The sequence below is a fragment of the Panthera pardus genome, unplaced genomic scaffold (assembly GCF_024362965.1).
Source record: "Panthera pardus isolate Hobbes unplaced genomic scaffold, ASM2436296v1 HiC_scaffold_8, whole genome shotgun sequence".
NCBI classification, from domain to species: domain Eukaryota; kingdom Metazoa; phylum Chordata; class Mammalia; order Carnivora; family Felidae; genus Panthera; species Panthera pardus.
In genome coordinates this window covers 25,855,917-25,869,768 of record NW_026527013.1, presented here as the reverse complement: position 1 = coordinate 25,869,768, position 13,852 = coordinate 25,855,917, and the positions used below count along the sequence as shown (strand labels likewise).

The following is a 13,852-nucleotide window of genomic DNA, read 5'->3' as shown; positions in this document are numbered from 1 at the left end:
GCTGTCATATTTAGATGCGGGGAAGAAGAAATTATCTTGGCTATCAAATTCTGGAGATTCTTCTCTTTCAATGGCTTCCTTGCAATGTCCTTGGAATGTGACATATCACACCTGCTTTTATGCCTTTACTTCAGTAATTCTTCTCACCCAAAACTCCTTCTCCTGGTATTTACATCCGTTATTTACATCTGCCTTACTTTAAGTCCTAAGGTCTATCTCAAATTGTTATCTCATCCATGAATCATCCCTAAAATCTCCAGAATTTACAGAACCTCTCTTTTTGCTCAAGTCGTAATAGGCAAGAATAATATATTTGTCTTTTCTCACTTTCTGGCATTTAATCATTTTTATTCCTACTGTGAGCCTGGTCTATGCCCTTACAAAATGACATCATATCTAAACTGTTACAAAGCCTTGGAATAGCAGAGAAGTTAAGAGCTTGGGTTCTAGACTCTCTAGAGTTAAGAGTCCAAATGCCTACATTCGAATCCTGGCTCTACCATTTAATAGCTATGTGAATTTAGGCAAATTAATCTAATCTAATCTTTCTGTGCCTTAATTTCCTCAAAGGTTAACATGGGAAAAATAAGCACCTATCTTAAATTGTTATTTAAGGATTAACTGTTAACATGTAAAGCAGTTAGAACAGGACATGGTACATAGTTAGTGCACAACAAGTGTTAATTAAGCAGTTACCCATTTGCCCTTGCTCCAGGCCTCCCTACATATTGTTGTTGTATCACTTTTAAATGGTGGTTCCGTTATGTCAGCGCACAGAACTTTCCCTGGTCTCCCACAGTGCATGGATCCATGCCCTTGGTAATTAAGGTACTCCACAACTATCTACTCAGCTTCAGTTACTCAGCATCTACTTTATACAAAATAAGTGACAGATATAAGGCAGACACACCCTCTGTTTCATGGTCTGACAACTAAGTATAAAAAAGAGATACAAACAAAACATCACACAGAATGGATGTTCACCCATAGCTACTCTCCAAAAACACTCTCGAATCCAACAAAATCGATTTCATCAGTGATGGGAAGATGTCAAACTCATTCAAAATTATCTGCTTTTGTCTGTTTTATTTTACTCTCATCTCCTCAAAACACACAAAAACCACCCAAAAAAGGATACCTTTTCTTAGTGTGTAACTATCCATCCCTATTTTAAAGTCGAATTAAAACACCATCACTCTTGCCACTTAAACTTATTTAATACTATCTTGTCTCAATCAACTATTCTCAAAGTGTATAGTCACCCTCTCTATCTAAAACATAGGTTCCTAGAAAGAAGGAGTAACAATCTCTTCCCAGTTTTTGTCGTTTTCTTCCCTCTCATCACTAACACAGATCATGATAGAACAGGTGCTCAAAAATACGCATAGAATTTAAGTAAAAAAGTGAAACTGGAAGTAGAATACTCCTACTACTACCACTTATTACTAATTACTAAGTAAACTAGAGTTAAGAGTGGAAATAGACTACTGTATCAACCACTAGACTATCACTTGTCCATAAAGCCTCAAATCAAGTGGGACCACCGAAATCAGGAGGTAGTCCACTCACTATCCCTTCTATGTAACCACCACATGGTGAGATTTGCTTCTTCAGTGGTACCTTGGAACAATGGAAGGATTAAAAACATTCCATTATCTGCCACCTTATTTCAAGAGCCTGACCTCCAAAAAGAAGTGAAGGATGTACACAGGGCCAGCATCCAAGCAGGGCAAAAACCAACTGCTATACCCCTAAGTAGATGATTTGGGAAAACTTATTAAATTCCACTTTGTCACAAAGCTGTTGCTCTCCAACAAGCAGGTTTTAAGTACCATAACACATTCCACACACTTAGCATTAAAAAAGTATCACCTAGGGGCATCTGGGTGGCTCAGTCGATTAAGGGACCGATACTCGATTTCGGCTCAGGTCACGATCTCACAGTTCATGGGATTGAGCCCAACATCAGGCTCACACACTCTCTCTCAAAATACATAAATAAATAAACATTTTTTAAAAAAGCATCACCTAGATTTCCATGTGCCTATGTTTTCCAAATTTTCTACAACGAACATGTATTACTTGAATAATCAGAAAGCTGCGTGTTTATTACTTTTTCCAGCTCTTTATTTATTTTTGAGAGAGAGAGAGAGAGAGAGCATGCAGGGAGGGGCAGAGAGAAAGGGAAAGAAACCGAATCCCAACCAGGCCCCGCACTGTCAGCACCAAGCGTGATGCAGGGCTCAAACCTACAAACAGTGAGATCATGATCTGAGCCAAAATCAAGAGTCAGATGCTTAACCGACTGAGCCACCCAAATGCCCCATTACTTCCTCCAGCTTTTCATGGGTCTCCCTTAATGGCCAGTGCCAAATGCAAAAGTCACGAGGTAAAAGTCAACCAAAGGGCATATTACTCCAATTTTCCACCTCCCGGGGAAAGTGCCAATTTGAACAAAGTTCTCAACTTCATTTGTTTCAATTTTAAAAATTATTTCTACATATGCCATCACATGAAAGAAAAACAATTGTCATTACCTTCCTAAGACTCCACAGCAATACAGCAAATTGCAAAGAGCTGCCTAAATGGTTCCCTGTTTCCCCACCTTAAACACCCTCCTCCCTAAGTACTGATCTCTTAATAAGGACCCAAAAAGGTGCTCAGTAATTTACATGATTATCTCAATCCTCAAAACAATAGTAGGTACCATTATTATCCCCAGGAGACAAAACTAAAGTTTGAAGACATTTGAAAAATAAAAACTTGGGGGTGCCTGGGTGACTCAGTTGGTTAAACGTCTGACTCTTGATTCTGGCTCAGGTCATGATCTCACGGTTTGAGAGTTCGAGCCCCATGTCAGGCTCTGTGCTGACAGCATGGAGTCTACTTAAAATTCTCTCTCTCTTCCCTTTCCCAGCTCATGTTCGTTCTCGTTCTCTCCCTTTCTCTCTCTCTCTCTCCCCCCCCCAAAAATAAAATAAAATAAAATAAAATAAAATAAAATAAAATAAAATAAAATAAAATAAAAATACAAACTTGCCTAAGGTGATGCTTGCAGAAGAGGGGATTCTGGTGTTGTACAAAGAAATTTGCTGGGAATATATATTAGGCTCAGTGACTTTTGTTAGGAGAAATCCTCAAACAGGAAATTTCACACATAGAAAACAATAAGTAATATTTGGTCGAACTATGGGTTTTCTTTGGACTTGTGTATCTCAGGATATCTGGCACATAATAGGTGCTCAATAAAAATATGTCTGTTCAAACCTAAAATTTAAATAATTCATAAAACAATTTGATCACATGGCAAAATCTGACAGGCTATTTGCTTTAACTAAATTAGTTTGTACAACAATCAATAATTATATCTATGCCTAAAGTAATGACTTCATGTCCTGAAGTGTTTCTAGCTAAAGCAGAAAAAAAGTGAAAATGGAAATAAGCTATACATCTTTTAAAGTTTTTTCTAATTACAAATTCCATTAAAAATTTTAACGTCATCTCAATTTATACAATACTCACTATTGATCTATCCTTAGCCATCTTAAAATAACCTATTGTGAGGGTTTTAGTATAGCCATGAAACACACTGTTCATATAACCACTATTTTTTAAATAAGTAATAGAAAAAATCTGAGTCTCCTTTGAATAGTGTATCAAAGAAGGTGCATTTGCAGATTATGTACTTTAAGGAAACCTGTTATCTGATTAAGTTGGACCTTAGCTTAGACAAAAAGGTAAAGCTGATTAAGTTAGGACACTAGCAGTTAACTGATGTTTGAATTTGATAGCTGGAAAGATGAGTTTTGTGAACACTCACTTTAAATGCTTATGGGTAATCCATGAAGTCTTTTAGGCATCCAAATTTTAGTTTCCAGGGAGAAAAAAAGGGTCTGTTCCATAGGTAAATGAACATCTGGTGTTATACAGAAAAATTAACATATTTTTCAGTTCTCATCCTACACACAGAGTAGGGCATAGGTATTATGCAAGCATAATCTTCTCCTCCTTTCTTTAAAAAATGATTTATATAATAATTCCTTAATTCAGTAGCAACAGAAATAATGTTTTCTCTCTTTTTTTTTTGTTTTGTTTTGTTTTGTTTTTTAGGCTCAGGCTTCTTTCATTCCAAAACCCTACTCTTCAAGACTTAAATTCTTCTTTTAAAAAAGACCTAATCATTTAACTCAGAAAGAGCAAAAAGTCAGGAGGTGAAACCCAAGGTATTCCTATCAGTCTTACATAACTTACTCTAAGTTGGAACTGATACAATAGCTTAACTAAAACCTGAGGTATAAGGACAAAAATCAGTTCTTTAGTATATTCTCCACACACATAAAGAGTTTTAAAAATTAAAAAGGCCTTATTTTTTTTTCTTGCATTCTTAAAATATAAGCACCCACTACAGAATAAATTAGGGCACCAATATAAAATGCAAAAGAGTCACACTTAAAATAAAGAGCATTAAATTCATCCTATCACATCGAGGTAATGCAATTGACAGAACTGGGAAATAATTTCAAATAAATTAATTTCTTAACACTGATTTTTAAAAATCACCTCTGTAAGTATGCATTAAGTATTTTTTATAAGTTCTTGCAGGGAACATCAAAAAGTGATTTTCAAAAGCAATATATGCATGTTCATCCATCTTGCAAACAAAACTGAAAATGTAAAGTTACAGTTATTAGTGCTTAAATGAAATTAGCTTTTAAAATTGCAAATTAAATATGGGTAAATATGTATCAAATCTTTCAAAAATGTAAATTTACACAAACAACTGTCCTTACTAGGAAGACCCTGATCTGCACTCAATTAAAAGCTATGTGTTAACTACATCTCACCACTGAGACACCTGAGCCTCAGTGTAATACCAGCCACAGATTCCCTGCATTGCTTTGGAAACTGCTGCTTGCTTACTAAAGCACTGAACCGCAAATTCGCCTTTCTAAAAAGACTGGAAGCAAGAAGCCAAGTTTCACTATCTAGTTTTCCGAAATGAATTAGGGTTTGCGATTTCACTGGGAATGACCACATTATCAAGATGCCATCGCCCTCCCGAGGCATTTAATTACAGTACCTTCTCTGTTTCCATTCAACCACCTCAACTAAACTTCCAATAGAATCAGACACACAAAAAGTTGCTTCCATGGCCTTGCTGAAAGTCTCCTCTGGGTGCAACGCTGGGATCCTGCATATATTACGCAGAAAGGGCAAAGGGAAACAAAAAGTAAAGATTGTTAGATAACGTGGTGACATTACCTTGCCCGTCTTGTGATCAAACCAGACGAGAGCGTGGTTCCTTGACAGCACTTTGCAATCAAAGGTAGCATTATTCTGAGCTGGTCGACAGCGGGCCACGGAGCGGCCGATTTTAATAGGTTCGTCCAGGTAGACATGGCGCTCCTGAAATGGGTGCGAGTTCGGGCGGCAAGTGAAGATGGCCAAGGCTGACGGCATCGAGGACAGACTGGGGTGTCTCTCCTACCAAGGGACAAAGAGGAGTTCCACCGGATCCGGACTGCCCTTCACAAGCTTATACCCCTATCCCCCCCAAAATTTTAAATTAAAACAAACTGCGCATTGTCTAAGCATAACCAGTGAACATCAACAACTCTTCACTTGAGTAGGAAGACAAGCCAGCGCAAGCCCCATCACCTCCTTTAAAACCCAGCAGCGCCCTGATCAGACAAAGTCCCCGACTGGCAGCTTTCAGTCCATCCTCTTCCCTGGGAAGAAAAGGCTCAAACATCGGTCAGCTCCGGCTAAGAAAACTCCTGGAAGACAGTTCAGGGACTGGAGGTATCCAAGCAGATGAGTCACACACCAATTCTTGTGTTTTGTTTGGGATCGCGGCCGCTTTTCCCCCTCGGTGGCGGAAATGTTGCAGCACTGCAGCATGAAGGAAGGGTCGGTTCCGTGCGGCCAGGAAGGTCCTTTTGGGCCGAAGGAAGGTGTAGCCGAGCACCTCTGGGCAGCCACCGCCCGTCTTCGAGGGCCTCGAGAGTGGAAGGACAGGGGCGAGGGGGTCGGTGAGGGGGTCTAGACGGCCAGCGGGACAGTCTGCATTGCTCTTGCTGCACGGAGGCCACCCGGGAGGTGGCACGGGGTCCCTGGCACGAGCCGAGGCAGCGGTGGCTGGGGTCCTTGGCTCGAGGAACGGGGACAGGCAGAGGCGCGGGCAGCGGCCTAGTGGGGACTCCCGGGCACCTGGCGGGCGTCCCCGCGCCCAGGGCGGGGATCCGGCTCGGCAGGCCGGTGCGGACCGAGCGAGGCGCAACCCCGGGGAGGCTTGGGGGGTCTCGGCCCGCAGGAAGTTGGTCCCTGGACGTCTGAGCTCCTGGCTGCTGCTCAGCACACGGGCAGCCTTCCTTCAGGGTCGCCCCCACGAGGGTCGCATCTCAGGGACGGCAGCCGCAGCTCCCAGCGGACGAGGAGGTGGGGGAGGGAGGCTGGCCCGGAGATTGGGGGAGAGGCCTGGAGGCCCCGGGCTGGGTCCGCCGCAGCCTCCACCACTCGCGGCCGGTGGAACACGCTCAGGCTGTGCCCGACAAGGCAGGAAACTTTCCGACCTGGTGGGGAAAACATCAAAACAAACGGCCGTCAGGCGCCGGTGCCCGCCCGCCTCAGCCCGCACCCCCTTCAACCCGCCCCTTGCCAGTCCCCACGACTGGCCAAGACCTCGGCCGACCTCTCCGCGGACGAGCTGCGGGGATTTAGAGCCCGAACGCCACGACGGGTCCAGCCTCCCTCGCCGCCGCCACCACCGCCTCAGCTTACCTTGCCAGCGCCGGCCGCCATAGTGACTCTGACTGAAACCTACCCGGTGCACCGCCACGGGAACGCGCACCCTTCAAGGGCCCTCCTACCCCCTCTCCCGCGCCGTAGTCCAGGGTTGTCACGTGTTCGACGCCGTGGAAGCCATGATGGTCAAGGGCAGAGAAGAGGGCACGCTAATTTTTAAGGAGCCTCCAGGCGCCATGTTAGTTAAGGGCTGGAAGCTTCAAACCATGGGACAACCTTTATAACCATTTTGGTTAAGGGCAAGAGAAAATTTGACCTGTTGAAGGCTTTCCAAACAAAACGTGACAGCTTCCTGCGTTACCATCTTGGTAAGAAGACACCAGCTTTTACTAAATTTTAGTCATCATACTTCTCGTTGAAGATACCAACGAGCGAAGAGAACAGACACATCCGAAGGAGATGTTCATTTGCAGTCATCTTAGCTGTGGGCAACACAGTCCCCCTACAGCCGCCTTAGGTGTGGCCAACCAGATTCCCACAAGTCTCAGGATTTGTGCATCTAAAATGAGATCCCTCCTCCCCCTGCAAAAGTCTTCTGAGAATCCTGCCCAGAGAAAAACTCTTAGTCTCCGCATTCCATTTCGAATGACCATTCTTCTCTTGGGACCTATCACGTCCCCCAGGGCTCCAATGCAGATTCTACCCCGGAAAGAGTGTGACTTCAGAAAATTTAAAATCACCCTGTTTCCAGAGAAAGGTCAAACAATTTCCAATATGAAAAAAAAGAGGGTATATTCCCCATTCATAATATTATGGTAGATGACGAGTCTGTAGAAGGAAAAAATACAAAACCTAAAAGAAAATTTCAAGAAAAGATGGTGGGAAGGAGTTTTATTCATTTAGAACCAATGGTGGCTTCATTCTTCAAATTCCTTTGACAACAGGCTCTACCACTGTGTGACCTTGAGTTTATCTAAAACTTTTCTAAACCCTTTCAAGCCTCTTTTTCTCATCTATTACTTGGAGATGATACATAACTCACCTGTTATTGGGAGAATTCATTTCAATACTTACATATAGGAGTTCGGCCCTGTCCTACCTGTCCCAAGTTCTGTGCTGGGCCCTGGAGACACAGTTGAACAAAACCTCAATCCGTGTCCTCTGAAAGCACACCTGGACACTGTGGGATAGGAAGGGCGGTGGGGAGGAGACAAACGCATAGATATTTCACTTTGATGTAATGAGGGCTAAGATGGAAGCAAACAGTGAGTGCTAAAGGTGTCAGGGACTGCCTTCTGAGGGAGGTAACTGAACTGAATGAAGGAAGGTAGGAAAACCACAATAAATACAGTATTTGTTGAACGGCTTCTTAAATGTCCAGTAAAAGAGAATAGCAAGAAAGGAACAAAGCTATTTGAAACAGTGGACCAATGTGCCTGGCGCATAATAGTGAAATAAATATTTGATGCATGAATGAAAATTACATACTGTTACTCATTATTACAGGATAAAGAAGGAGTGGCACAAAATGAGTCTGGAGAAAAGAATATGCATTAGATTATAAAGATACTGGGTATTTGTGTACTTTTCTAGGACTCTTCACTAATTCAGCAAATATGTATTGAACTACTACAGCGTTCCAGGTACTTTATTCTGGGAAAAAATAAAGATATGTTGAAAAGTTTTAATATAAGAGGGTAAAAAGTTTTCATTTCTGGTAACTTTTAGGCTTATGTGGAATAATGTTGAAAAGTTTTAATATAAGAGGGTAAAAAGTTTTCATTTCTGGTAACTTTTAGGCTTATGTGGAATAAAGTAATACAGGTCCCTCCACAAATCTCTGATGCGTTCTGGGCATGAATTTATAAGTTACTTGTACATGATTTCATTAGTTCATTCTAGAAATATTTAATTGACTGCCTACTGGGAAATAGCTACTTTTGAAAAGCCCTACAACAGTGAAAAAAAAACCCAACTCCCTCAAGCTGCTCATAATGCAGATGATGATATAGTAAGAAACTTGCTGTTATGAGTATATCAAGAGTATATCAAGAGTAATGGGAGCATGGCAGAGTAGTTTATTTTATTTTATTTAAAAATTTTTAATTCCAGGGTCACCTGGGTGGCTCAGTTAAGTATCCAACTCTTGGTTTCAGTTCAGGTCATGATCTCACAGTTTGTTAGCTCGAGCCCATGATGTGATAGTGCAGAGCCTGCTTGGGATTCTCTCTCTCCCTTTCTCTCTGCCCCTCCCCTGCTTGTCTCTCTCTCTCTCAAAATAAATAAATAAACTTTAAAAATAAATTTAAAAATATAAATAAATTTTAAAAAATTTAATTCCAGTATAGTTAACACACAGTGTTATATTAATATGTTTCAGGCATACAATATGATTCAATAATTCTACATATTACTCAGTGCTTATCATGATAAGTGTGCTCTTTAATCCCCTTCACCTATTTCACCCATCCGCCCCACCCACCACCTCCCTTCTGGTAACCATCTGTTTGTTCTTTATAGTTAAAAGTCTGGTTTTTAGCTTGTCTCCTTTCTTTGTTTATTTCTTAAATTCCAGAGATAAGTGAAATCATATGGTATTTGTCTTTCTCTGACTGACTTATTTTGCTCAGCATTATACTCTCTAGATCCATCCATGTTGTTGCAAATGTCAAGATTCTATTCTTTTTTTATGGCTGAATAATATTCTGTTGTATATATGTGTACCACCCCTTCTTTATCCATTCATCCATAAATTGATGGAACTTGGGCTGCTTCCATAATTTGGCCATTGTAAATAATGCTGCAATAAACATAGGGGTGCACATATCCCTACGAATTAGTGTTTTCCTTTGCTTTGGGTAAATACCCAGTAGTACGATTACTGAATTGTAGGGTAATTCTATTTTAATTTTTTGAGGAGTCTCTATTCTGTTTTCCACAGTGGTTGTACCAGTTTGCATTCCTACCAATAGTGCACGAGGGTTCCTTTTTCTCCTCATCCTCATCAATATTTGTTTCTTGTGTTTTTTATTTTAGCCATTCTGACAAGTGTGCAGTGATATCTCATTGTGGTTTCAATTTGCATTTCCCTGAAGATGAGTGATGCTGAGCATCTCTTCATGTATCTGTTGGCCACCTGTATGTCTTCTTTGGAGAAATGTCTGTCCATATTGTCTCCCTATTTTTTAATTGAATTACTTGTTTTTGTGGTGTTGAATTATATGTTATTTATACATTTTAAATGTTTAAATTTGTATTGGCTATGTCATTTGCAAATATCTTCTCCCATTCAATAGGTTGTCTTTTAGTTTTGTTAATTGTTTCCTTTGTTGTGCAGAAGCTTTTTATTTTGATGTGGTCCCAACAGTTTGTTTGCTTTTGTCTCCCTTGCCTCAGGAGATATATCTAGAAAAATGTTGCTAAGGCTGATGTCGGAGAAATTCTGCCTGCACTTTCTTCTAGGATTTTTATGGTTTCAGGTCTCACAGTTAGGTCTTAATCCATTTGAAGTTTTGGGGGTTTTTTTATATGATATAAGAGAGTGGTCCAGTTTTATTCTTTTGCATGTAACTGTCCAGTTTTCCCAACACCATTTATTGAAGAGGCTTTTTCCCATTGCATATTCTGGCCTCCTTTGTCGAAGCTTAATTGACCATACAACACTGTGGAGTAATTTAAACGGAGACTTGAAAAATGAGTAGAAGTAGGGCAGTTAGTCTGGTAGTAGTGGGATAATGAAATTTTAGGCCAAGAAAACATCATAAACAAAGACCAAAAAAGTTGAGAGAACAAGACTTTAAGAGAATTATAAGAAGGCCTATGTTACTGAATGAAACATAAGGGTAGGAGTTGGTCAAGGAGAGGGGCACAGAAATGAGTTTCAATGGCTGAAAGACTTGAGGGCAAACAACAGACTTCAGAACATTTTCATCTTCCTCCTAGAAGATCAGAGTAATGAAAATCAAGGTGTCAGAATCAGACATTGCATCACCATTTACCAACACTGTAAACAGTAAATTATTTAGCTTCTCTAAGTCTGTTTCCTTATTTGAAAAAAGTAGATAATACCTCACAGAGTTTTGTTAGGATTAAGTAACATAATGCAAGACAAAGTGCCTTCCTTCCCTGATGCCCAAAAAATAGTAGATACTCAGACAATGTTAGGTTTTTTTCTTCTTACTAACAGTAAGAATTCCCTCAGCCTTCCACAGTAAAGAGCAAGTTGTGTTATCCTAATTCATATATGGAGAAATTTGTTCATAAATGTGGAAATAAAAAGTATCTCCTTATGTTGAGTTTTACTACACTATCTCTTACAACAAACAGAATAAGGCTTTTTTTTTTTTTTTTTTTTTTTTTTCCCTGTGAGAAAATCTGGGATTGCTATAACCTGGAAGGGTAAAGAATCTGACCAAGTTATGTGGGGTGCTAGAAATGCCAAAATGGCACTGAAGGCGTTCTTCACCCACTGGTATTCGGCAGGCACAGAAAAGGCTTAAATTAAGAAATCTCATACATGAGATATTTTGAATTCTAAGCCATGTGGGTGTTCCTCTCTATGATTCTGTATCCATACAATATTTTAATTAAATAAAAAAATGTGGCATGTTTTGGGGTGCTTGGCTGGCTCAGTTGGTAGAGCATACAACCCTTGATCTCAGAGTTGTGAGTTCAAGCCCCATCTTGGGCATGGAGCCTACTCAAAAATATATATATATGTATATGTGTCACATTTTGAGAAATTTGCAATGGTAATATTCCCACTGTTGTAACTTTCTCTCCTTTTTAAAATGTTTACCTTTTTAGTAGACTGATAACTACTACCACTGTTATGATCCATGCTTGTTTTCAATCTCAGAAAAGCAAAGAGAGAACTGTAAAATCGGTACCCTGGTACCATGAAAGATAGGCCATTATTAATATTTCAGATGTGTAGGAGACAACTCTGTAAACCCACACTTAATATACAACCCCCCTAAGTGATACTGATTTAATTGGACTTTAACCAATGACATAGTTTATAATGAATTATGGAAATTTTGCATAACTGCTTAAGCAGAGTATCTGGATTCAAATATCGGTAGGCAAACTAATTAAAGAGGTCTGCAGTAGTCAAAAATTAAAATTGAGAGTATATAATATTTTTTATGACACACAATAGCTTATTAAAACTAAAGTTTCATCCTTTTTTCAATAAAGAAGCCTCTCCTCATTAGGGAGATGCTAATGAGTGGAAATACCCTATCATTTCCCAGGTGCCCAGGGTGGAGTGGCTCAGACATTCCAGAGGAACTACTCATCTGTTTTTGGTTTCCTGGTTCTTCAGGAAATAGGAGAAAACTAATTACCTGAAGACAAGTAAAGACATTTATTTTTCATTTAGCAATCTTTTTCTGTGAACATAAATAGAAGGAATCAGAATATTAACTCTCAAAAGGATCATGGACAACTAATCCAGCTCCCTCATTTTGCAGGCAAAGAACCTGAGGCTCAGAAAAGGAACTTTTATTGAGTATGTATTTACCACGTGGGAAGGCATTTTCCTTATGACATCTTTGTGTGATACTAATCTCATTTTATAAATAGGGAAACTGAGGCTCAAAAAGATTAAGTGACTGATCCTAAATCAGCATACTAGATGTAAAGTACATGCTGGGTTTTTTTCCTTCTTTTTAAAAATATCTTCACTTATTTTTTTGGCTATATAAAACTGATACATATTCATTGCATATATTCAAATAAGCAAAGTAAGGAAAATAAAATCCTTCCCAGTCTCATCACAAATCTTCAGTCTATAGCCAACTACTGTTAACGGTTTGTTAGCTATATCCTTCCAGATGTTTTTCTAAGCCACATGAGGCATGCCCTTTTAAAAGTACCATATAATTTACTAGAAATGGGAAAATCAACACCAGAAGCCTTATCCCTAAAAGTGATCAATGCTTTATCAATAGCAAAAAGCCTGTATTGGGGAGAGGGGGGTAAGGAGGGGAAGAAATTATGTTCATTTTTGTCAATCCTGTGTCAGTTCCCTTTTGATTACTTCAAGTGTTCTCTTGCTTTTTATAATCAACTTAAGAACATTACTTGGAATGCAGCAAATGCTTAAGAATAAAAGAGATGGGTCAGAAAGCCACATAAGGCATTTTTTATGATTTTTTTTATTCGTATATTTGGGTTTGTTTTTAAATAACTTAATTACCAATTAAAATATCAGATATTGTTTCTATGTGGTGGTTTATTTCATCTATTGATTTCTTAAAAAATTTTTTTAATGTTTATTTACTTTTGAGAGAGAGAGAGACAGAGTGTGAGTAGGGGAAGGGCAGAAAGAGAGGGAGACACAGACTATGAAACAGGCTCCAGGCTCTGAGCTGTCAGCACAGAGCCCAACGTGGGGCTCAAATTCACAAACCACGAGATCATGACGTAAGCTGAAGTTGGATGTGTAACCAACTGAGCCACCAAAGCCCACATCTAGTGATTTAAAAAGAAAATGTTTTAAGTATATCCTTTATTCTGGGAAAACTATGACATTTTGAATCATTTTTTAACATAATTATTTGTGTTTCCTTTTAACAAATTCCATTAGAGCTTTTGTTTTAGATAAATACATTGTTCCTGCTACTGTACAACACTGTCACATATAATAGTCAATAGCATCTTACCAAATCGCTATCATTTGGAGAATTGATAGATTTCCCAGGGATCTTTGGTCTTCAGCATCCCTATGAAGACTGGTTGAAATGGAGTGAAGAGACCTACGCAGTAAGATGAGTCTGAAGTGCCTGCTCCTCTTCCACTCTCATCCCCACCAAGCATGCCCAGGTATGAGGCTTGGTGGGGAGGTCATTGGTGGAGTCCGCTGAGCTTTGTACAGGGCCAATTTCATGGTTGGTGTAGCCTTACATGGGGACAGCACTTGGAAGGACTCTGCAGTCTTGAAATTCTTCATACTTTTTTTTTCTTTTTTTTTTTTTAACAAAGGGGGCCTTCATTTTCATTTTGCACTAGGCCCTTCACATTATGGAGCTGGTCCTCTTCCCAGTCTCCTCTGTACAAGTCTAGTATGTTGACAAGCACAACACATGAAATGCTGTAGGAGAAA

General features: G+C 39.8%; 1 protein-coding gene across 31 annotated transcripts in view; it reads right to left on the bottom strand.

Annotated features, from left to right (window-relative positions):
- SLMAP (sarcolemma associated protein) overlaps window positions 1-6,033 on the bottom strand; it is a 148,728-nt gene extending 142,695 nt beyond the window's left edge. For all 31 annotated transcript variants that reach the window (XM_019469959.2, XM_019469957.2, XM_019469969.2 and 28 more), the window contains exon 1: window positions 5,263-6,033. In XM_019469959.2, coding sequence (XP_019325504.1) covers window positions 5,263-5,460 — 198 coding nt within the window. In that variant the 5' untranslated portion in view covers window positions 5,461-6,033. The remainder of the gene's footprint in view (window positions 1-5,262) is intronic.
- Between the last annotated feature and the right edge of the window lie 7,819 nt (window positions 6,034-13,852).